Raw genomic sequence first — 21,194 nt, 5'->3', positions numbered from 1 at the left:
CATTAATATAATTAAGGCTCTATTCCCCTTAAATAACAAAAAAAAAAAAAAAAAAAAGCTCATCCCGCCCTCTAAGCTCTTTTAATTAAAAAGAAATTTATAACCGAAACTCTTTTAGCTAAAAAAAATTAAAAATTTAAGTCTAATAACGTGAACATAAACATTTTAAGCAGAAACGTCTAAATTATTTATTTAATTAATTTTTATATTTATTAGTTCAAACTTAAATTTTAAGTTAATTAATTTTTATAATTTTTTTAGAAAATAAAATTTAATAATTTTAAATTTTAACATTTATAATATTCATCGTTGACTTTAATTTGTTGCCATCTATGAAAAATAATTATTAATACAAAACCGAACTTTCTGAAAATAATCACGTGGACACCTGCTAGCCGTATAACTGTAGATATATAAAAGAATATGCTTTAACAGCTATTAGCATCTTAATTGCGACAGCCAACAATGAAAAATATATAAATGAATAAACAAATAAAAGTATAAGACTAACAACAACAACTCAATGATTTTTTTTTTTCACCTGTAAAACAACTCAATGATTTTTTTTTTTTTTTACAGTAAAACAATACAATCATAGCCGATGTTTTTGTCATTTCATTTTCCTTACTTCCTATCTGTCAAATCTCTTTGCATTTGAGTCCAACTTTTCAACTAATAAGTGATCAAGTTTGCTCCATTTCGTCAATCACCGTTTCCACATTCTTTTTAGCACTTTTCTGGTCTAATTATGTCATTGTGTGTTATGCTTCTGAATTGTCATTGCAAAAGACTTTCTGTTCTGAGATTGAATTTCAGTTCTTGCAGTACTGCAATTGGATTTTGCAGGTGAGAAAATTAACAATCAAGACAAAAAGAGAAAAATATATAATGTTTTAAATCTTTATTCATGTCTAACTGATTGATATCTTTAACAAATCTTTCTTCTATCCTTAATTCTCTTCCTTTTCATTGCTGAAACTTTGTTCTTGAGTTTTTTTGCATTTTAGAGCTTAATTGTACTTTCTGACTATAAATGATGGAGCCTTTACTTTCCATATTGAATAAAGACATGAAATCAACAGAATATGTAGTTGAAGCAGTTTTGCCTGTACTGAAACTCCTTTCTATAGCTCTGATAGGACTACTTCTTTCCCACCCAAAAATCCAAATGATTCCAAAACCTACTCTTAAGCTTCTTAGCAAGCTTGTTTTCTTTCTATTCTGGCCTTGTTTGATATTCACTCACCTTGGTCCGGTCATAACTGTCAACAAATTCATCCATTGGTGGTTTATTCCAGTGAATGTTGTCATTAGTACAGCCATTGGTTCCATATTGGGGTTCTTAGTGGCATTAATATGCAGGCCACCACCTGAATTCTTTCGTCTCACCGTGATCATGACAGCTTTTGGAAACACAGGAAATATTCCTCTCGCAGTTGTTTCATCAGTGTGCCACAATGAAGATAACCCTTTCGGTGATACTTGTTATGATGGAATTGCATATGCATCTTTCTCCCAGTGGGTTTCTGTTGTTCTTGTTTACACTCTTATTTATCACATGATGGAGCCACCAATGGAGTACTATGAGGTTGTTGAGGAAGGGACTGATGAGATTGAGGAATTGCCTACAGGAAATGATATCAGTACTCCACTTCTTATTGAAGCTGAATGGACTGGAATTGAGGACAGAGAAACTGAACGTTGCAAAACACCAATTGTTGCAAGCATTTTTAATAGCATCTCCGATGTATCTCAATCTGATATTCCGGATGTTGAATTGATTCAAGAGGAAACTCCATGTAGTCCCAAGTCATATAGGTGTTTGGCTGAGCCTAAGGTAGTTAGAAAGATTAGAATTGTTGTAGAACATACGCCGATCAATCAAATTCTTCAGCCTCCACTGGTTGCTACTGTATTAGCTATTCTTCTTGGTATCATTCCACAAGTAAGAACTATAGTTTTTGGTTCTGATGCTCCTCTAGACTTCATCACAGACAGTATGGCCATGATTTCTGAGGCAATGGTACCTGCGGTCATGCTTGTTCTTGGAGGAATGCTATGGGAAGGACCAAATGAGTCTAGACTCGGTATTCGAACTACCATTGGCATCATTGTTGCTAGGCTTTTGATACTTCCTTTGGCCGGGATAGGGGTAATCTATTTGGCAGACAAATGGAATTTTTTGATATCTGACAGTTCATTATACAGGTTTGTGCTTTTGCTGCAATACACAACACCAAGTGCCATATTGTTAGGAGCAATTGCAAGCTTGAGGGGTTATGCAGTTAGGGAAGCTTCAGCTCTTCTATTTTGGCAGCATGTCTTTGCTCTGCTTTCTCTTTCATTGTATATATTTGTCTATTTCAAGTTGCTGGTTTCTCTCTTCTAAGGTTCGCTCAACCCTTTGTACTTTTGGTTTTCTTTTCTTGGCATATGATTGTCACCAAATGACTTGCCTTTTTAGATCTTGATTGCCTCATTCTCTTTAATTTATTCAGCAAGTTGAATATTGTTTTGCTTTTCAGATTCATTCCACGCTAGATTTATTGATTCAGAAATGAGATTCTGAGGGGGACCGTTATACGGCAGATATGTGGACCAGAATAGGTCCTGTGTTGCACAAGGCCCATAGGATATCATGGTATTTCCTCGGCCTGTAAATGGGCTGTAATGAACTATTTAGAACCACAACATCCCAACTTGGCCCAACAATTTTTTTTACCTCCTCTTTTTTCTTCAGTCACATAGTAAGTAGTTTGTAGTAGTATCTCAATCTGGCTCGAAAGGATCAAATTTGTATTAGTTCTTTCATCAAAGAAACTTAAAAGAAAAAAAAAAAAGAAGGAAGAAAAGAACTAGGAACATAAGAGCACTCATGCTAGGTTTGGTCCAGAACAGAGGTATACGGACAAGCCCAGTTGACACCTTAATGAACTTGCTCGAGGCTCGGTTCGATCAGCCAGTTTCATCTAATTTACATTTATTATTAAAATATTAAAAAGATTTTTACATTAATATTTTAATACTTTTACATATATTTTTTTAATAAAAAATAATTATTTCATAAAAAAATAGTAATAGCCCGAGCCCCACGACTCAGCCCTAGTCAAGGGGCCTAGCAGGTAGCCTGACCCATATCTAGGTCTAGCCCAAAATGACATGTCATATTGCGTAAACTTTAGCATGGTCCATGAAAACCCCATGTTGATTCCTTCAGGCTTTAGTTATCCGTTGCTATATGATGATACGATATAAATATGGTAAAAAATTATATAAATACGATACATTTAAAAATTTTAGTAATAATTATATATAAATTTAATAAATAAAAATATATTTTTTATATTTTTATATTGACATGAATTATAATAAATAATTTTTATATAAAATATAATAAAAATACATAAATTTTAATAATTTATATTAATATACATATGCAAATAGCCAAATCTAATGCCACCTCAGCTGAAATGGACATTTCTTCTAATAACACACACTCGTACAGCTTCCTCAGTTGTGTGGTTCCTATGCATCCCACCGTTAACTGGGACAAGAAAGATTTACTCAATCTTTGCTATTAGAACAAAACAAAGTTTTTTGTAAATTCTCATTTCTTTAGTTTACTTAATCTTCTATAATCTATATTACTCGTATCTACTGTTTTATTGCCTGTTTCTATTAATTAATTTACTTGAACATTAACATTCATAAATATTTAAAAAAATGAAATTTAAAGGCCAAGTTTTAAAGGATGAAGGGATTGCATATTGAATTGAGGGTAATATAAATTGGGAAATGGATTGTCTCATTTAACAATGTGAATAGATAGGGTATCCATTAGTTTTGAATACTCATATTTTTGAACTCTATTATTTATTAAGATATTTTAATTCGATAATTTTTTAAATACTTTTGATATTTTATTTTAATCCTATTCATATAATATAGATAATAACTATTAATTATAATCCATTAAATATTTCGTTTATTAATAAATGCATATTATTAAAAAATTTTAAATTAATAAATTAAAGTTAACTCATAAAAAATTAAAATTAAAAATCATAATTAAGATATTTAATGAATTAATTTAATTAAGTATTACATTAATAATAAATAATTTATAAATACAATATATAATATTAAATAATATATTATTTATAATCAAATCCAAATAATAAATATTCTAAAATCAATTTCCATACTCATGATGAGTAGTAATTTTACCATTTAAATCTTACTCTAACCTAATTATAGATATCTTAATTCTATTTAATCAAGTCGAATAGTTCTAAACTCTTGGTCTCAATTATTAAATGTTTAAGAATAGTAGACTTAAAATTTGGTTATATCCGTTTATTAATGATGTTTAAGAAGGTATTAATAATAGTTTTTAATATAATTAATTTAAAATATGAATGTAATTATTAAGTAGATTGCAATGAATAAAATTGTAGTTTCAAATAATTTTTTTTTAAAATTGAAAGTAAACAGAGAATTTACTCAATGAACATCATTGTTAGTTGGGCTTGAGTCATCATTCAAACAGACATTAAAAATATTTATGGGTCAGGGCTTGTCAATGAAAATTTTAACATGCTCTGATTGGATATGGTACCATGTCCGTATTAAAGATTTGTGCCACACTCGGCCTCATGTTCATGCAACCATGTGCATCATTTCTGCCCAGTGCCGACACTTTTGCTGGAAATAAAATATTATGATGAATATAACATTCTTCATCTTTATTTTTTATTTTTATATCATTTTTTATTTTTATATTCAATCAATATTTTAAATTTATCTTCATTCTTTTATTTTTGCAGAAATTTAATGGGAATGGAGATTCTTCGTAGAGTATTTCACTTGTAATTCTATTTATTACAATTTTATAATTATCTAATTATAATAAAAAATTATTAAAAATTTTATCATTTATAAATGCAATTTTTATATAAAATTTTAATAAATCTCATATAATTTTAAATCATAATTAATTGATTAATTAGACTAAATAATTATAGGTGACTGTTGCCTTTATACTCGTAGCTCTATAAAAATAAAAATTAATTTTTTAAAATAATTTTATCTTGTATTTGCACGTAATTTTTTATAAATATATATTTTAAATGAAAATATATTAAATCTAACATAACTTAAGAAAAATTCAAAACCATCACACAATCAATAAACGATAAAAAAAAAAAAAAATCAAGCAGCTAATGCCAAATGAGTTTAATAAATATTGTTAAATGAGATGGAGAGAGAGAGAGAGATATAGAGTAAGGAAGGTTAGTTTTACCAAATATAAAAGAGTGAAAAAAACATGTAATCTTAAAAGCTAATTAATATAAAATAATTTTTTTTATTATTAACTAAAAAATCTATTTATTATATATATAAATATATATATATATATAAGATATAGATCAAATATTATATTATTCGTTTTTATTCTTATACTTAATAAAATTTTTAAAATAATATATTATTTCGCCTTGATTTCCAAAATTTAATATTCATTTATATCCTTATTTTATTAAAAAATTAAATTTTTCATTAAATTTAGATAAAATAGATGTCATCACAAAAACATATATATATATATATATATAAATATAAAGAGAGATTCTTTAGTTGACATTTGAGCTATGATTTGATTTGTAATGTTGCATACATATTTTTGTTGCTTAAAAACAAAAATCTATTATGAATAAATCCATTACTATGATTTGATTAGTTAGTTGTTCAATAAGCTAAAGCAAAAGTTTTGGAGTGATCATTCAACAATTAATATGAAAATTAGATATATCAAATCAAATCACAAGAGCCATTACAAGCTTGAAAAAGGGATTATCATAATAAAATTAAGATATATTCTTAGTTTAAACACTTTAGTTGGTACCAGCTGAGGTGTGATTAAGACAACTTATCATAAAATAAATAAATAAATAAAAAGAGAAGAAGAGGATGAACAACAAGTTAAATTCCATTAAGTTGTGGATCCACCTTTAATGGAAGGTGTTTATAAACAAAAAAATAATAAAATTTAAAGAAAATTTTTCATTGGACACGTTTAAATTTTATTTTTGGACGCTTTAAAAATAAAAAATTTTTGAAAAAAATTTTCATGAATATCATAAAATTAATAAAATCTATTAATAATTATATATATATATATATATATATATATATTATAAATGAAAACTTTCAAAAAATTCTTGGATCCGTCGTTATGTCATTATTTGTACTGAGACCTAACAATCTAATTATAAATCTACAAATATTCTCTGTTCCTTCAATTTGTATTAATAGGATGACATAGACATCCTTAAAAATTAAAAAATAAAAATATTTTACATTTCAAAAACTTTTTATATTCTTTTTATTAACAAAATTGATAAATTTATAAAAATTTTTCAATGGATAAATCTTGGACACTCAAAAAAATTTTGGATACTTCATCAATATTATTATAATATTCAAAAAAACATTGAAAAATAAATGTTATTTAAATTTATATATAAACTATTATTTTATATTTATTGCAAATAATTATAAAATTTTCACTAGTAAAAATCATAAATATTATTTTAATATAAAATAATATGTTACTTTGATTGGTGGGTGGGGTTTTTGCCAATGGATTAGACATTGTCCTATTGTTTTAGTAAAACATCAATGTTGAAGCCATTATATCCCTTTGTATTTAATGTTGTCAACATTTATGTCAACTTGGGATAAGATCATTGGATTTCATCATTAAGTGATTAAATATAATTAAATAATTAAATAGAGTTAATTTATGTGTCTAAATATATTTTTAAATAAGTAAAATAATTGGTGTATTGTATTAGCAATAAGTTACTTAAATAATAATTTTTATTTAAATAAATTTTTATATGTTTCAACACATATATTAATAGAGCTTTTCAACTATAAGGGATTGATCTCCTCTAAAACAAGATCAATCCTTAGCCAAAAAAATGCTATGTTATTAAAAAAAAAAATTGTTTTATTTATCAAATTATCACGTTAGTAAAATCAATATCAAATTAATAAAGTAAATAATTATATCATTAAAATTAAAAAAATGTAATAAATAATATTAATAATTGGATCAATGTTATCAAATTCAATCTATGCAAGAATATGATTTTTATGAATTATATTAAATGGATTAAAGTTTAAATTTCATGTTAATAAAAATTTATTTATATAATTTAACAATTTATTTTATTTATATAAATTTTTATAACATAAAAATTAACATTATATCAACAAAAATCAACACATATATCAATAATGGAAAGCAATAATAATTAGGCTAATATTATTAAATTATATTTATAAAAATATAAATTTTTTATAAACTATACTAAAACATTAGAGTTGAAATTTTGTGTCTGTTCGACCATTTACATAATTTGAGATTTTCTTTTTAGTGAAAACTCTTGGTCTTTATTGTCAAAAACAAATTGTAATTTCGACCACATGTTTTTAACAAAGATCGCTAAAAAATAGGGTCCAAGCAAGAACCAGCAGCTGATTCGCGGCGATGATCACTCCTATTGGCTCCTAAGTGGTCCTAACTCCGACAGAAAGTAGGCCCCAAACCCACCTAACAACATTAGCAGATTCACCGCATTTGTTGTCACTACAGAATCTCACTTCATGTCATCCTGGTCCCATGATAAATCAAATGGTGAAAAAAAAAAGGCCACTAGAAAAACCTGTTTAAAGGAGAATCAAGGCCAACGAGCAATTTGGCATTTTTGCCGTTAGAATCTCGTTTTTCTTTGCTTTGGTTTTGGGTTGGAAATTGAAATGGAAATGGAGTTGTGGTGGTAATAACTACCACACTCAATCTCTTGCTTCATTTGAAGAAACAACAACCCAGGAAGGAAAACAAAAGACCAAGGATAAAAGATTGTTACTTTCTTCTTCAATAGAAAATCCCATTCCCTTACTTGTAAGCCTCTCCTTTTTTCCTTCTTTATTTTCTTTTCCATTGCATTTATAGCTTCTGTCCATGTGAATGTTAATATTTTTGTTTCTACTTATAAAAGTTCTTGTTCATTTATCAAGTTGATTTCTTGTTGGAACGTGGGTCTCTTTCTCTCTCTCCTACTTAGTCAAATTCTTTGCTTTTTGGTTTCTGGGTTTTTGTTCTTCTCCAATTTCCTTTCTGGGTTTTCCATTTTCATCTCATTTCTTATTATAGCTTTTAAGGCCAGCCTTTGTTTTTGCTTTGTTGGGATTTTCAGCTCTTGTAGCATATCTTTGATATCTTTCTGTTTCTAGCTAAAGGCTGCTTTACGTTTAATCTTTTTCGTTCTTTATTTTTTCATTACTCTGTCCAATATATCTAAAAATCATTTTGTTTGATGTGGTTTAAAGATTACTCTTTTGACTGTTGATTTGTAGGCAACATGTATTTTGTCTTTAACCACTTGTATATACTCCATTTACTTCTAATGGATGCTGCATTTTCTTGTATTTCATTTATTTCTCAAGAAAACCAAGGCAGATCTTTACGCTATATGTTTGTTTAAGCTTCTAGATCATGAAAATTTTAGTAAAAAGTTTTTGATTAAAACAATCGTAGAAACTTTTATTAGTCATACTTTCAAGGAAGCTTATATATGCATTTTTAATCCTATAAGATCTTCATTTTCATAACTTTTTTGTTCATGAAATGAAAAGGGGTTCTATTTCCATTGCAGATTGAACTTTTAATTTTAACTGTCTTAGAGTTACTCCTACTATTCCCATTTTTTTCCTTCTTTTTTTTTTTTTTTTTTGGTTGTGGTTGTATGGGATTCTGTGATATTACATGTGATTTTAATAACAATTGAAACTTCTGTCAGTTTCTACAATTGTTATCCTTTTTTCTTTTGTGTATGAATTAAAGGATGGGGGATCATTTTGTGTTGCTTGTGGATCGGCTGCTAACTGAATCCACCCTTGAAGCTGCTATTGACAGTAAAAACCAATCACAGCAAGGCATGCCCTCAGCAAGCAAAGCTGATATAGTTGACTTTTCATCTCATAGGATAGATGGGAACGTTGGTTCATCTCCAAGCAAATTGGTGCAATGTAGGATTTGCCACGATGAGGATGAAGATTTGAACATGGAGATACCCTGTTCTTGCTGCGGCAGCTTGAAGGTCGGTTGTACATCAACTGGTTCTTTTTACTTGAAATTTTAATATCATAACCCTAAAGTTATGCATAAATTGTAGTATTTCATATTTTTTTCCCATAATCGTGCTAAATTAAAACCTGGATTATAACATGTATTGCTAAATGCTAATGTGTTCTTAAGCATCAGTACTTTTATAAAACTATAGCCTCTTTTTATCTTGCCTGGAAATGTTTATTACTTTCTCTAAAGCATTAAATATCACCTTAAAATTTGCTTGTCATTTGGTAGATTCACATTTCTGTTTTATCTGGTGTCATATGTCTAGATCAATTAAATAAGTTACCATACGTATTCTTAAAATCCAATGTTCCCTTGCATGTTGGATAGTATTTACCCTTTTTGAGAGAAGAAGACCAAACGCCTCAAAACCAGATATAGAAGCCGTTAAAATAATGGAAATTATACAGTGTGCTTCAGAAGCTCTGTTGCAATTTGAGAGGGTGCATAGTTCCCATTTGACATGCGTCTCAAGAAAAAGCTAGGAAAACTTTATAGTGCCCACATTTGACATGTATGATACATTCATAATCAATTGATTACTGTGTCTTGCCATGCATAGAACTGAGTGTATTCCCACCATATACTGAGGGCATTCTCCCTTCTTCCATTGGTATTTCAAAAATTTCCACTCATTTCGGGTATTTGCAAAAGTGAGAACTTGTTTCTTCTGCTACTCTTTCTTTGAATGTTGCAGTATGCTCACCGCAAATGTGTTCAGAGGTGGTGCAATGAAAAGGGGGATACCATTTGTGAGATTTGCCAACAGGTCCAACCATTGTTTTATTTGTCAGTTTATCATCTGCACTCTTCTCTTTCCTCAGATTTGAAAGAAACTGATTGATACTCTCTCTTTTGTTGGAATATTTGCAAAAGTGCAGCAATTTAAACCTGGCTATACAGCACCATCTCCATTATTTCATTATGGAGGTGTTCCTATGAACTTCAGGTATATCTTGAGCTCTCTAGCTATATTCTATCCCTCTTTGCATGATGGATTTGTTTTCCTTCACTCATCAAGAGAAAATTGTAATATCATCTCAGAGGAAATTGGGAAATTTCCAGGGGAGACTTGCCAGCTCCTCGTTTTATAACAATGGTCACTACTGATCGTGATTTTCTGGATTCGGATTTTGATGATTACTCAGCTCCCAGTTCTCGAAGCCTGATTTGTTTTCGTGCGGTTGCTATAATTGTACCTCTCTCTTTCTCTCATATAGTTCTAACTGAAAATTCATTTCTCTTTTAACTGTTTGGTTTATTTGATGAATTTATCAAGCATGGTATTAGAAAGATAAATGTTGGGGGGGAGGTGGTGTTGTAATTAATTTTAACAAATATAACTGTCACAAACTGATGTAAACATGGTATTCATGGAAAATTTCCCTGAAATCAGTTTTTCTTGAAACGAGGTGATCTTTGTCAAAGTAATGTCTCCTGCAAAATTTGTTTTCAAAGTAATTAAAAGGAAACATGAACTCAGTGAAAAAAATACACGAAAGGTGGTTGATTGCCTGTTGGTCCAGCAGCTGCGAAGGAGGTAAGGTGGCTGGAAAATGGGCCCTATTGTTCCCTAACTATGTAGCCTGTCCTTTCATTTTGGCGGTGCCTTGCTTTTTCAGTTAGTGAAAATGTTTCACCATGATATCTGAGTTTTAATCATAAGTTTAGCTGCTTCTACTTTAGTACATGAGACATTAGCAGTTACAGTCATTGTTCTCCTGGTAATGCTGAGTTTGATATTCGAACTCTTCTCATACAAGATTTGCTAATAAGCCGGTATGTAAAAATGCTAAAGCATCTTGAGTGCACTTTGTTTATGTCTAATTTCTTTGGTATTGCTAGAATTGGTTATTTGGTTCCACCATTTAAACAACAGGTTTTCACATGCTTATGTGCAGTTTATGGTTCTTCTGGTTCTGCGCCACACTCTTCCGATCATAATCAGTGGAGCTGGAGACTATTCCTTGACATTGTTCACTGTGAGAGCACATTAAACTAGTTATTATTTGTACAAGAGCAAAATGGTGCCATTTAGGCACACTCTTGCTAATGAATGTAACTTTTTTCACTTTATGTTGCAGTTACTATTGTTGAGAACCATTGGGATTCTGTTGCCTATATATGTCATGGTCAAGGCATTCACTGCTATCCAACGTCGCCGGCACCATCAGGTTGAGAATACACAAAACTTTATAATTGTACTGACTGAATCGCCTATCTTATTGCTAGATACGTTTTTATCAGCTTCTGCTATTCAACAACTGCTTTGTTACCAGCCAAATTGGCACTAAATTGTCCATGACTTAATTGTGTTCTAGGATCCTCGTTTTTCCCTTGCTGCATCAGATGAAGAAAGTGATTTACCGCAACTGCAGCAGACACAGTCAAGATTTGTTCGTATAGATTAATCTAGTCGTGGTGCTGAATCATATGAAAGGAAGAACTGAATCTTCGGTACTCAAATTATCTTTGTGGTGCAAGAGAAAGAACAGAAAATGAGCAGGATGCATGTACATACACTCTTGACAATGGTTCAGCAGCTGCTGTGATCTTTAGCAGGGCAGAAGGGGTTGATCATAAATCAAATTCAGTGAGGATTCATGTCTCATCAGAATGCATGTTTTACTACGAAATGTGTAAGTTAGGAAAATAGCAAATAGAAATATAGCTTACTAGGGATGTAGAAATTGAGAATTGCATATTGGCAAAGCTGGTAAATTGTATTTATTACTTAAAATCAAAACAACTAAGAAAAGAAAAGTAACCTAAAAAAAAATATATTTGTGAAGTTTTTAAACTTCATAAATAAGATCGTCAAGTGAACTTCGATTTCAAAACAAAAATTTCAGTTAGATTCATGTAGTAGGTTAATATGGTTCCAAGTTCCGTGAATTCTAAATATAGGGGTCATGTTACCGGTAACACCACGTCTAGATAGGGATATATACGTAAGATATGAGATAGGTAAAATATTTTAAAATTTTATTTTAAAAATTATATATTATATTTAATTTTATAGTATTTTAAATTTAAATTTATTTTATATTTAATAGATACAAGTAATTTTTATATCTGTAATTTTTTAAAAAAAGTAAAACCAAAATTTATTTTTATTTATTTTTATTTTTATTTTTCACATTTATATATTTTTTATAAATATATATTAACATATATATATTAAGATATATATTATTTTTAATTAATTTAAAATAAAAATTTATATTATTTAATAAAAATTATTCACTAAATTTATGTAAATATATATAAAGATAGGTATGAAGTGAATATTATATTATCTGCTTCCAAAAAACATTTAAAATCATACCTTTCACTAATCTAAAAAATTTAGTACTCATCCTCATTTTTATTTAAATAATAAATAGATTCTTTCATAAAGTATGATTGAAATCCCTATTCCAAAACAATAAATCTACTCCACTAGATCATTAGCTTATAAGAAGAGAGAGCAGAAGTCTGTGTAAATCAACTGCACCAATTAAAATTCGATAATTAAATTAAATTGGATTTAATTTTTCTATTCAAGAAATTATATTGGTTTTGTATTCGATCGGTTTACGGTTTTGAATTTTATAAACCAAATCGATAAAAAAAATCAAAATTTAATAATCAAATATTTAATAAAAATATTTTTTAATATTTGAATTATTTAAAATTTTCAATTAATCAATTACCCATTTCTTTTTATTCAATATTTATTACGAACTTTAAATTTAAATCCTAATTTTCCTCTCTTCTCTTTCACACATTTTGATTTTCCCGTACACCCATTCGAGGAAAAGGAAAAGAAAGATGGGAAGTAGTAGCAATGACAGCGGCAGTTGGGAAACACTTAGATTAAGTTTTTTAAGTGAAATTTGTAAAAAAATAATTAAATTAAAATTAATAAATTAAAATATTTCGTTATATAAATTAAGTATAATTTTTTTTTAAAATTAATAAATTTTGATATATAATTTTAAATAAATATTTTTAATTAAATAATAATAAAAATTTTATCGTTAAATAAATATATATTAAATTTGAGTTATAAATAATATTTTTAGTAATTTTTTTACATATTATTAATTTTTATATTAAAATTTATTAATTTACATTTTTTATAAAAATTTTTATTATATTATTTTAAAAAAACTTTATAAACTTCGTCTAAAAAGCTTTATATTGGTTTTGTCCGCAGCAGCTTTGAGTCTTACTGCTTTATTAGCAGTCACTCATTTTGTTTGCAGGCCAGCAAAGGTTTGCAATTTCGAAATCAAAGGGTATAAAATTGGGTCTGCGAGCTACTCTAATAGAAGCCAGACCCAGAGTCAATGGTTCGCCAGTGACGAAACAAGTGTTGGGAGGGCACCGAGCTGAGGACTTGCATGTGGAGGGCAGAGCCATGGCTACAGCCTAAACTTCTAGCGCAAGTATGGGTCACGACCGGTCCAAGTTATACACTTTTTTATTATGATAGAATTATTATAACTTGAAAGAAATGGAATCCAGTAAGGATTCGAATTTTGCTGACGAGGAATAAAATTGTTACAATTAAGTAGTAAATAGAGATGTTTATATATTTATTTAAATTTTATTTATTTTAAATTAAAATAAATAAATTTTAAATTTATTAATTAAATTAATTTATATAATAAAAAAATTTAAATTCCTTTTTTTTAAAAATAAAATATAAAAATTTACAGTACTTATATAATTATAATAATTTAATTATATATATTTTGAGCTGACCAAACAAAATTTTAATTTTTTTTTAAGTCAAACTTAAAATTTAAATAAATTAAAAATTATATTCAAACTCATTTAAAGAATTTTAATTTTTTATTCCCACCTTCTCAAAATAAAATGAACCTTTAGAACCTTTAGGTCTGAATAGACCTGACTCTTAAAACACTAGTTAATAAGATTTTGAAAATTTTGATAGAATTGAGATTTTTTGCTTTGAAACAATTGTTGGAGCAAAAGAACAGGATGTTGTGTCAAAACAAGAGAAACTAACAAAACTAACCGCCCTAAACCGATTCGATTAATTTCAGTTTTCATCCTATTAATTGATCAGTTTGGTTTTTTCAAAAATGAAATCAGTTTAGTTAGTTTTTAGATTTTTACAACCATTTGCTCTGCCCCGGAAACTTAAATGTTTAGGAAGAATGTAATTAACTTGAAGGAACTTTTGATAACAATATTCAACCGTCCAAGACCAAATCAACAATGTGACCGGTGACATCCGGGATCAAAACCCAAATATTAAACACTAGAAACACAAAACGACACTCCATGAAATAACTAAAACAAACTTTAAATTTACTCATTGACCACTCTTATTCTTAGTAGCATAAAACACCTTAAAAAATGCAAGTACACAACCATGGCAGCAACCACCTGCAAGAAAGAGTTACCATGTCATTCCTCTTCAGATTCTGACTCTGCACTCTGAAGCCAATCAATAAAAGGCTTAGCATTCTTCCATATCTGAGAGCCTTTGTTATCACCCTTCAGACCTTCTTGGTACCATTGCAGTATGTACTCCTCCTCCAACACATCAGTATCATAGAGTGCCTTCAAAACTAAAGCAACTTCCTCCAATGCACTCGAGCTGGCCTTTCCCCAAAATGACACTATAGCTTTAAGTAGTAGCAGCTGTGATATCTCATCTTGAGCAGCGGCAGCAAGGTAGCTTTTCTTCTTAACTACCTCTTTTGCAAACCCTTTCCCGATGCCATCAAATATTGCCTCTAACAGAGCAATCATCTTTTCCTGGTCAGAACCAGAAAGAGAAAACAAGAGAGACTTAAATTGATTTGCAGAAGCACCTTTCTTCAAATTTGCTTTCAACTCCTCAACTAGGGTTTCATGAAGGTCTGAGTTGCCATTCTCGACCTTGTGATTGTCTTGTCTTGGTGAAGACATACCATTTGAATTGTTGCTTGCCTTACTAGTCACTTTTGTTTTATTTTCTGATTCATTTGTAGATAACATGACCATATCCGCTGTCACAGCACTCAATTGCTCCTGGATTCGCTGCTGGGCTGCCTCTAGTGATGTATCAGTTTGCCACTGCACATCATCATCCTCACCCTCATCAACCTCTTCCTTTTCATCAACTTGACTGTGAGGTGGTGAAATGTGTTCATCATCAGAGCCACCAACTTTCTTCTTTATAGAGCTGACTTTACTGGTGCCTTCCTTAGCAGAAGTGCCTTTCTTTTTTCCCTCTTTCTTCAGTTTTTTCTGCTCTACGTCTGCAGCCTCACCTTCCTTAAGTCGCTCCTTTTCAGCCCTCCTCAATGCCTTCTTGTCTTTTGCTCCCTTCTTCACTTCAGGTGGGTTTTTCAAGATGAAAGTGGTCAACTTATCTCTCATATCAACATTTGAAACAAAACCACATGCAGCACAGTTCAACTGGATCATCTGATTCTTAGTTATCAATATTTCAGTTTCTGGGTTTCCACAGCCATAACACTGCACATATTTCTTGATGAAGTTCTCAAGAAGTCCAGCAAGCTTAACAGTATCATGGGATCCATTAACAAGAGAAGTCCCAGTTTTATCATCAAATTTAGACTGAGCACCAAGCTCACAGCCAAAATACTTGGTTGTGTAAGAAGCAGGCCTTGCCAATGCCTTTGCAATATCAACCATGTTGACTATGTTCGTTTTGATGCCATTTCCTCGGCCCTCAATCTTGGTGATCATTTTGGGCATCTTATACCTGTAGAAGGCATCATCGCTATTTCCAGCACCGATGTTCTGCAAAGCCATCTTCAACAACGATTTAAAACAAAATAGCTGAATGTCACAGGCAGCAAATGCTGGAACTCAAGGTATAAGAAGCAGTTAAGTCTTCTAAAGTTTCGTAAGGTATGAGAGATAACTGATCTTCTGCAATCACAAAAGGTTGCAACCAGCTGCAACCATGAAAATCTGGGTGTTCTTGAACTGATCCAAGATGCATAAAGCCAAATTTGTCTGAAAAAGGTCTGATCTTTTTTCTAACTGAAGGACAACACTCTCCACACAACCCAATCGATCCCAAATAGGGAATGGCCTGTATGGACATAAAAGAAACTTTGAACTTTTACACACTGCACCTTGGAACTCAGCTGATAGCAGCAGCACCTGCAAGCTTAGTCAACAAATAGCACCTTCATAAGTCAAGAAAACATAAAATATGTACAATTGGTAACAACAATTCATGTTCATAACTCATAAGCAAGCCCCAAAACGCCACCACAGAGTTACAAAGAATCATGTAAAGAATACAGAATTCATTCCAACACTTAGTCAAACAAGCTATCGACTGACTCAAACTTCGGAAACTAATATGTCAACTAATAATATATTTGTCTTCAATAGATTAGAACCATAATATCACATCAATTACAATAATAAAGCACATCAACAATAATTTTTTTAGTCAAAACAATACAATTTTTATTTAAAAATTCAAAGTAAAATAAAAGCCCATAAAAATATGACTTTTACATCATGTATTATAAATACAAGCACATTTACAGGAAAAAAAATCTTAAAATTTACAATTTTCCAAAAATTTTCAGTACTACTAAATACTAATATATGATTTCATTAAGTTGGTTTTTAATTTTCAAATAAATTAGCTTTAATTCAATTTAAATTTATTTTTCTCTTTTTTCTTTCTAACCTTAAAGATTACAACTTCTATTTCCTTACCAAAACTATTTAAGCAATAAAATCAGCTCCTTCACCTAAAAACATTTAATCAACATGGGGAAAATAAATAAAAAACAAGATAAATAAATCTAAAAAAAAAATCAGCACAACAAAAAATTCAACCAAAAAACTCAATTATTCTTTGATATTCAATTCATCCATTGATTCCATCAACAAATCCCGATTAATCAATACAAAGATCTCAAACCGATAATTAAATTTAGAAAAAAAAATACAAACGTAAACGATCATCGAAACAAATCGAAAGTTTTTAGATTCTTTACCTGAAATCGAAGGATCGAGAAAAAGAAAGAGAAAATAAATAAGAGAAGCTAGGGTTTCCAGGCAAATTGATTTTTGTGGATGTTTGGTTTTGAGCTTGCGATTGTTTGTTTATATACGGATTGGAGGTGAGGCCAGGAATTTTGATTGCGTAAGGGAGGGACCACATCAGGTTCCATGCTTTTGCATGCTGTTTATTGTGGATCTCCTGTTGATTTGTTGACTTCAAATTTAAATAAAATAATAGTATTATACCTCCGTAAGTACCCTTTTCTTTGTTTTTTTTTTTTTTTTGAAAGTGCCCTTTTCTTTTCTTTTACTTTTTCTTTTATTAGGGGATAATAATAAACTTAAAAAAATTAAAAATTAAAAAAATTGTTCAAAGGGAGTTTTAGTCTAAAGAAAAGGAAAAAAAAAGTATATTATGTCATGTAAGAAATGTTTTTTGGATAAGCTAAGGAACATCTTTGTTTTCTTTATATAATTTTTTATATAATGAAATTTATTTATTTTTATAGATAAAAAACAAATGAATTTTCTTTTCAATATTATTTTACAATGTCACAAAGTTTGAAAGACCCTGAGGATGCATAGATCTCCAAAAATTTAACCATGAAATGTAAATTTTGGCCACTTCTTATCATTAATACACTCCAAAAAATATAATAATGGTGCATTATTTTGTCTTAAGTATCAAATTATTATAGAAAAAGCTTTGGCTTATACCATAGCATTTTATCTTTTGTCTTCAATTTGGTCAAATTGATTGTTGCTACATTGGAGTTAATAAACCAACAATGCATTTAGGTAACAATGCTCCAAAATAATAAAATGACAAAAAAAATCAAATTTGTGAAATAATAATAAATGATAAAATCCTTTTCATCATTTCTCGACACATATCTTTATTTACTTATAACATTTTTTTTTAGCAAAGAACCCTTTTACAATATTCCTTTCTAGAAAATAAAATTGAAATTCTTTTATTATCTTCATCATCTATACTTATATATAATAGCAGTCCCTTATTGTAATTTGTTGTACACATAAATGATGTATTAAAAAGATTAAGGGTAATTTTGATTAAAAGCTTTTCTCTAAAAGCTTCATTTGCTTTCATTCAGATAAGCTTAATCAGCTTGTTACAATTTCTTCCTTTCTTTTCAAAATTTGCTTTTATTCTTAAAATATTTTCAAACTTGATTAACTTACTTTAGAACCCAGTGAACCCATTGTCATCAGCACCGATGTTAGCTATTACTAATTGTCATTATTTCTTTCTTTCTGTTTTCTTTTTCTTCTTCTTTTTCCTACCTATTCTCTAATATGCTAAATAGCATAAGAACAAAAATCTAGAAATTAGTCGATCATTATACAACTCGAATAAAGTTATCTTTTACAAGCATGGAACAAATAGATATGCAATGTAAAAAAGAAAAATTAAAAGGTAATTTTAGAAACAAAGCTTCTTCAGAAGTTTCTCTAAAAGCTTGAAAGGAGAAGCTTCTATAAAAATCTAAGGTTTTATCTTTCTTTAGAAACTTTTCCAAAAGCTTGAAGAGAGAAGATTCTAAAAAAATTCAAGGTCCTATCTTCGTTTTTTAACAATCAATTTTGTTTTCTTTGGCATTTTTAATTTGTATGCATGTCAAAATCTTTTCTTTCTCTTTAGATTTGAATTTAAGGTTGATTTTTTTTTCTTTAGCTATCTAAGTTAGTGTTATCATCACACAATGGAGCTATGATTTTTGGACCTTTTAACGAAGCTTTAGGCTTACCTAAGTAATCTAGGTCAAACTTATGGGTAATGAAACTCTGGTCTAATCTGTGTGTATTTGATGAAGCTAACGCATCTGATGTGTCTGTCCTTGATAAGTCCACTATGTTGATGTGGAGAACGCTACTTTGGTGTCTCAATGATGTTTAGGTGCAATGCTCGATTGATTTTTTTTTTTTATGTTTTTAGGGTTCTTATTTTTTTGCAGGGTTTGTTTGAGTTTTTTATGGGGTTTTAATGTGGGGATTCATTTTGGTTAAATAGGTGAAGTTGCTATGGATATAGAGAAAGGAAAGGTGATTGGTGTAGGGTTTACTGGTCTGGTTAAGAACAAACCAACGAAACCAGCAAAATTAGGTTTTAAAGTGCCATAAGTAAAACTTTCTTCTGAGCACTCTCAAGTATGTTATATGAAATTGTAAGTTATCCCTTGCATTATTACTTTGTCCAAAAGCATGATTACTCTTACAATAAAAATTCATGCATTGACAATGTTTGTTTGTTTGTTAAGGTTTGCAATTGAGTGTGCATTGCTTTGTGATGATTATGTTGTTGTTAAGGTTTCTTGTGGTATGATAGTGTAGAAAGCGGTGGAATTGCTATTCTTCTGCACCAATTTGATTAGCACATGAATTGTTAATTTAATTTTGTTTTTTCTCTCTTTTTCTTTTGTGATTAAACAAAGGTGAAGATTATAAAGATTGCTGATTTTTCTTTGCAAGAAAGGTAACCCATCGAAAAAGTTTATTTTTTTTTCTAGGTCTTGAAAATGAGTTTTTTAAAATGGAAAATTTGATTTTGGAAAATAGCACATTGAAATCAGTTTTTTGTTTGGATTGTTTTTTGTCATGCATGGTTTTTTTTTTTTATGCTATAGCTCACTTAAGGTTTATTTTTACCAACAACCGCCATTTTTTACATATTGGCCTTACAGTGGTGAGACAAGTTTTTTAAAGTTCCACAAGTTAGGGAAAAGTCTTCAAGTGTAGATGTCACTCCTGTTCAACATGTACGCACCAATTTTGTTTGATTCTATTTTAACTTAAATATAATTTTGTTTATATTATTACAACTATTATTAATTAATTAATTAATTAATCTTAAAAAAAAAAAGAAAAAGGCAAAAAAAAAATTTTGATTTTAACTCTTACAACTAAAATCAAGCTGTCAGAGTAGTTCATTTTTCTCCCCTGACACTACCTAACTTGGCAACATAAAATCCAGTGACCAAAAGTCACCGAATAGGTCTCTAAAATTTTTCACATAAGGATCCCAGTAGATCTAGGATTTGAATCCAATAAGCTCTATAAATAGAGGTAATTTTTTGCAAAAATGAAAGAAATACTATAAAGAAAAGATAGAGCTAAAAAAAAAGAACACAGAGGGAAGCCTAGAGGTTTTGCAAAAAAAAAAAAAAAGATAAGAAACATACACAAGCAAAAAAAAATCATAGTCTTTTTTGACAAAGGAACCACCATCAAACAAAAAAAATTCAGAAACAAAAAAACCTCCCGAGAATAAATTCTCGATCTAGGAGGTTGGAGAATTTTTTTGAAAAATTTAGTTTTGTAAAAGTTTTTAGAAAACAAAAAAGGTCAATTTGGAATTTTTTTAAAATTTTAGGAAAATTTTTGGGTTATCAAATTCTGAAAAGTTTTAAATTTTTTGACAACTTTTGAAGTTTTCAATGATTGAAATTTGGGTATATTGTCAGAATCTAAAATTTTTTAAACTTTTTTGCATTGGTTGAAGTTTTGAGCCATCAGAGCATGTCTGCGATCAACTAGAATCTTGGTTGCCATAATGGCCGATGAAGGGGATAAATTTTTAAAGAGAGAAGTTTTGAAGGTTAGAGAGAGATGGAGGAAAGGAAAAATTAAAAAAAACCTTTTTATGGGTCTCCAAAATGATGTCGTTTTGGGCATTTGACCCGTGCTTGACCCAGGCAAGATTTGCTCGTTAACCCACACTCTGATTCGACTAGGTTAGCAGGTTTTTCTTTTTTTTTTTATTTTCATTTTGATTTTAATTATTTTGAGTTGATTTTTATGTTATTTTTTATTTTTATGATATTATTGTTATTATTATTTTTTTTATATTATTACTAATAATAATTCTTTTAGAAATAAATAAATAAAATGAACAATATAACTAAAATAAAATATAAACTTAAACAATATAATATGCAAAAAAATAACTATATTAAGAAAAATGAAA

At 29.3% G+C, this 21,194-nt stretch overlaps 3 protein-coding genes across 9 annotated transcripts; 2 read left to right on the top strand and 1 right to left on the bottom strand.

Annotated features, from left to right (window-relative positions):
• Nucleotides 1–627: 627 nt before the first annotated feature.
• On the top strand, nt 628–2,944 carry LOC111306597 (protein PIN-LIKES 2-like). 2 transcript variants are annotated; one of them, XM_089750495.1, is made up of 2 exons: nt 628–846; nt 1,363–2,465. In XM_089750495.1, exons 1-2 carry the CDS (start codon nt 749–751, stop codon nt 2,387–2,389), a joined length of 1,125 nt encoding a protein of 374 aa, XP_089606621.1. In that variant the 5' UTR covers nt 628–748; the 3' UTR covers nt 2,390–2,465. The 2 variants fall into 2 exon arrangements, with proteins under 2 accessions (XP_089606621.1, XP_022760146.1); XM_022904411.2 differs by adding an exon at nt 2,526–2,944 and having other exon boundaries at nt 710–2,390.
• A 4,772-nt stretch (nt 2,945–7,716) lies between these two features.
• Nucleotides 7,717–12,059, top strand: LOC111305779 (uncharacterized). Of its 5 annotated transcripts, none has more exons than XM_022903567.2 (8): nt 7,717–7,972; nt 8,915–9,170; nt 9,903–9,974; nt 10,087–10,154; nt 10,250–10,400; nt 11,107–11,187; nt 11,290–11,379; nt 11,527–12,058. In XM_022903567.2, exons 2-8 carry the CDS (start codon nt 8,916–8,918, stop codon nt 11,614–11,616), a joined length of 807 nt encoding a protein of 268 aa, XP_022759302.1. In that variant the 5' UTR covers nt 7,717–7,972; nt 8,915; the 3' UTR covers nt 11,617–12,058. The 5 variants fall into 5 exon arrangements, with proteins under 5 accessions (XP_022759302.1, XP_089606839.1, XP_089606838.1 ...); XM_089750713.1 differs by having other exon boundaries at nt 7,721–7,972; nt 9,061–9,170; nt 11,527–12,049; XM_089750712.1 differs by having other exon boundaries at nt 7,721–7,972; nt 9,056–9,170; nt 11,527–12,049.
• A 2,323-nt stretch (nt 12,060–14,382) lies between these two features.
• Nucleotides 14,383–17,283, bottom strand: LOC111305778 (eukaryotic translation initiation factor 5-like). Of its 2 annotated transcripts, none has more exons than XM_022903564.2 (2): nt 17,203–17,283; nt 14,383–16,352 (listed from the first exon to the last, which is right to left on the bottom strand). In XM_022903564.2, the coding sequence occupies exon 2, from the start codon at nt 15,986–15,988 to the stop codon at nt 14,630–14,632; it is 1,359 nt and encodes a 452-aa protein (XP_022759299.1). In that variant the 5' UTR covers nt 15,989–16,352; nt 17,203–17,283; the 3' UTR covers nt 14,383–14,629. The 2 variants fall into 2 exon arrangements, with proteins under 2 accessions (XP_022759299.1, XP_022759298.1); XM_022903563.2 differs by having other exon boundaries at nt 14,383–16,345.
• Nucleotides 17,284–21,194: the final 3,911 nt, after the last annotated feature.

Source organism: Durio zibethinus, chromosome 21 (assembly GCF_047325235.1).
Source record: "Durio zibethinus cultivar Kanyao isolate XHJ-2024 chromosome 21, ASM4732523v1, whole genome shotgun sequence".
NCBI classification, from domain to species: Eukaryota; Viridiplantae; Streptophyta; class Magnoliopsida; order Malvales; family Malvaceae; genus Durio; species Durio zibethinus.
The sequence above is the reverse complement of the archived record's forward strand: the minus strand, read 5'-3'. Positions and strand labels throughout refer to the sequence as shown.

Bases quoted from the DNA above. Each gene is read 5' to 3' on its own strand.
- LOC111306597 (XM_022904411.2), top strand. From the start codon at position 1,034: ATGATGGAGCCTTTACTTTCCATATTGAATAAAGACATGAAATCAACA.
- LOC111305779 (XM_022903566.2), top strand. From the start codon at position 8,916: ATGGGGGATCATTTTGTGTTGCTTGTGGATCGGCTGCTAACTGAATCC. The intron at 9,975-10,086 runs GTCCAACCATTG...GCAAAAGTGCAG, and splicing joins TTTGTGAGATTTGCCAACAG to CAATTTAAACCTGGCTATAC. The intron at 11,380-11,526 runs GTTGAGAATACA...ATTGTGTTCTAG, and splicing joins AACGTCGCCGGCACCATCAG to GATCCTCGTTTTTCCCTTGC.
- LOC111305778 (XM_022903564.2), bottom strand. From the start codon at position 15,988: ATGGCTTTGCAGAACATCGGTGCTGGAAATAGCGATGATGCCTTCTAC.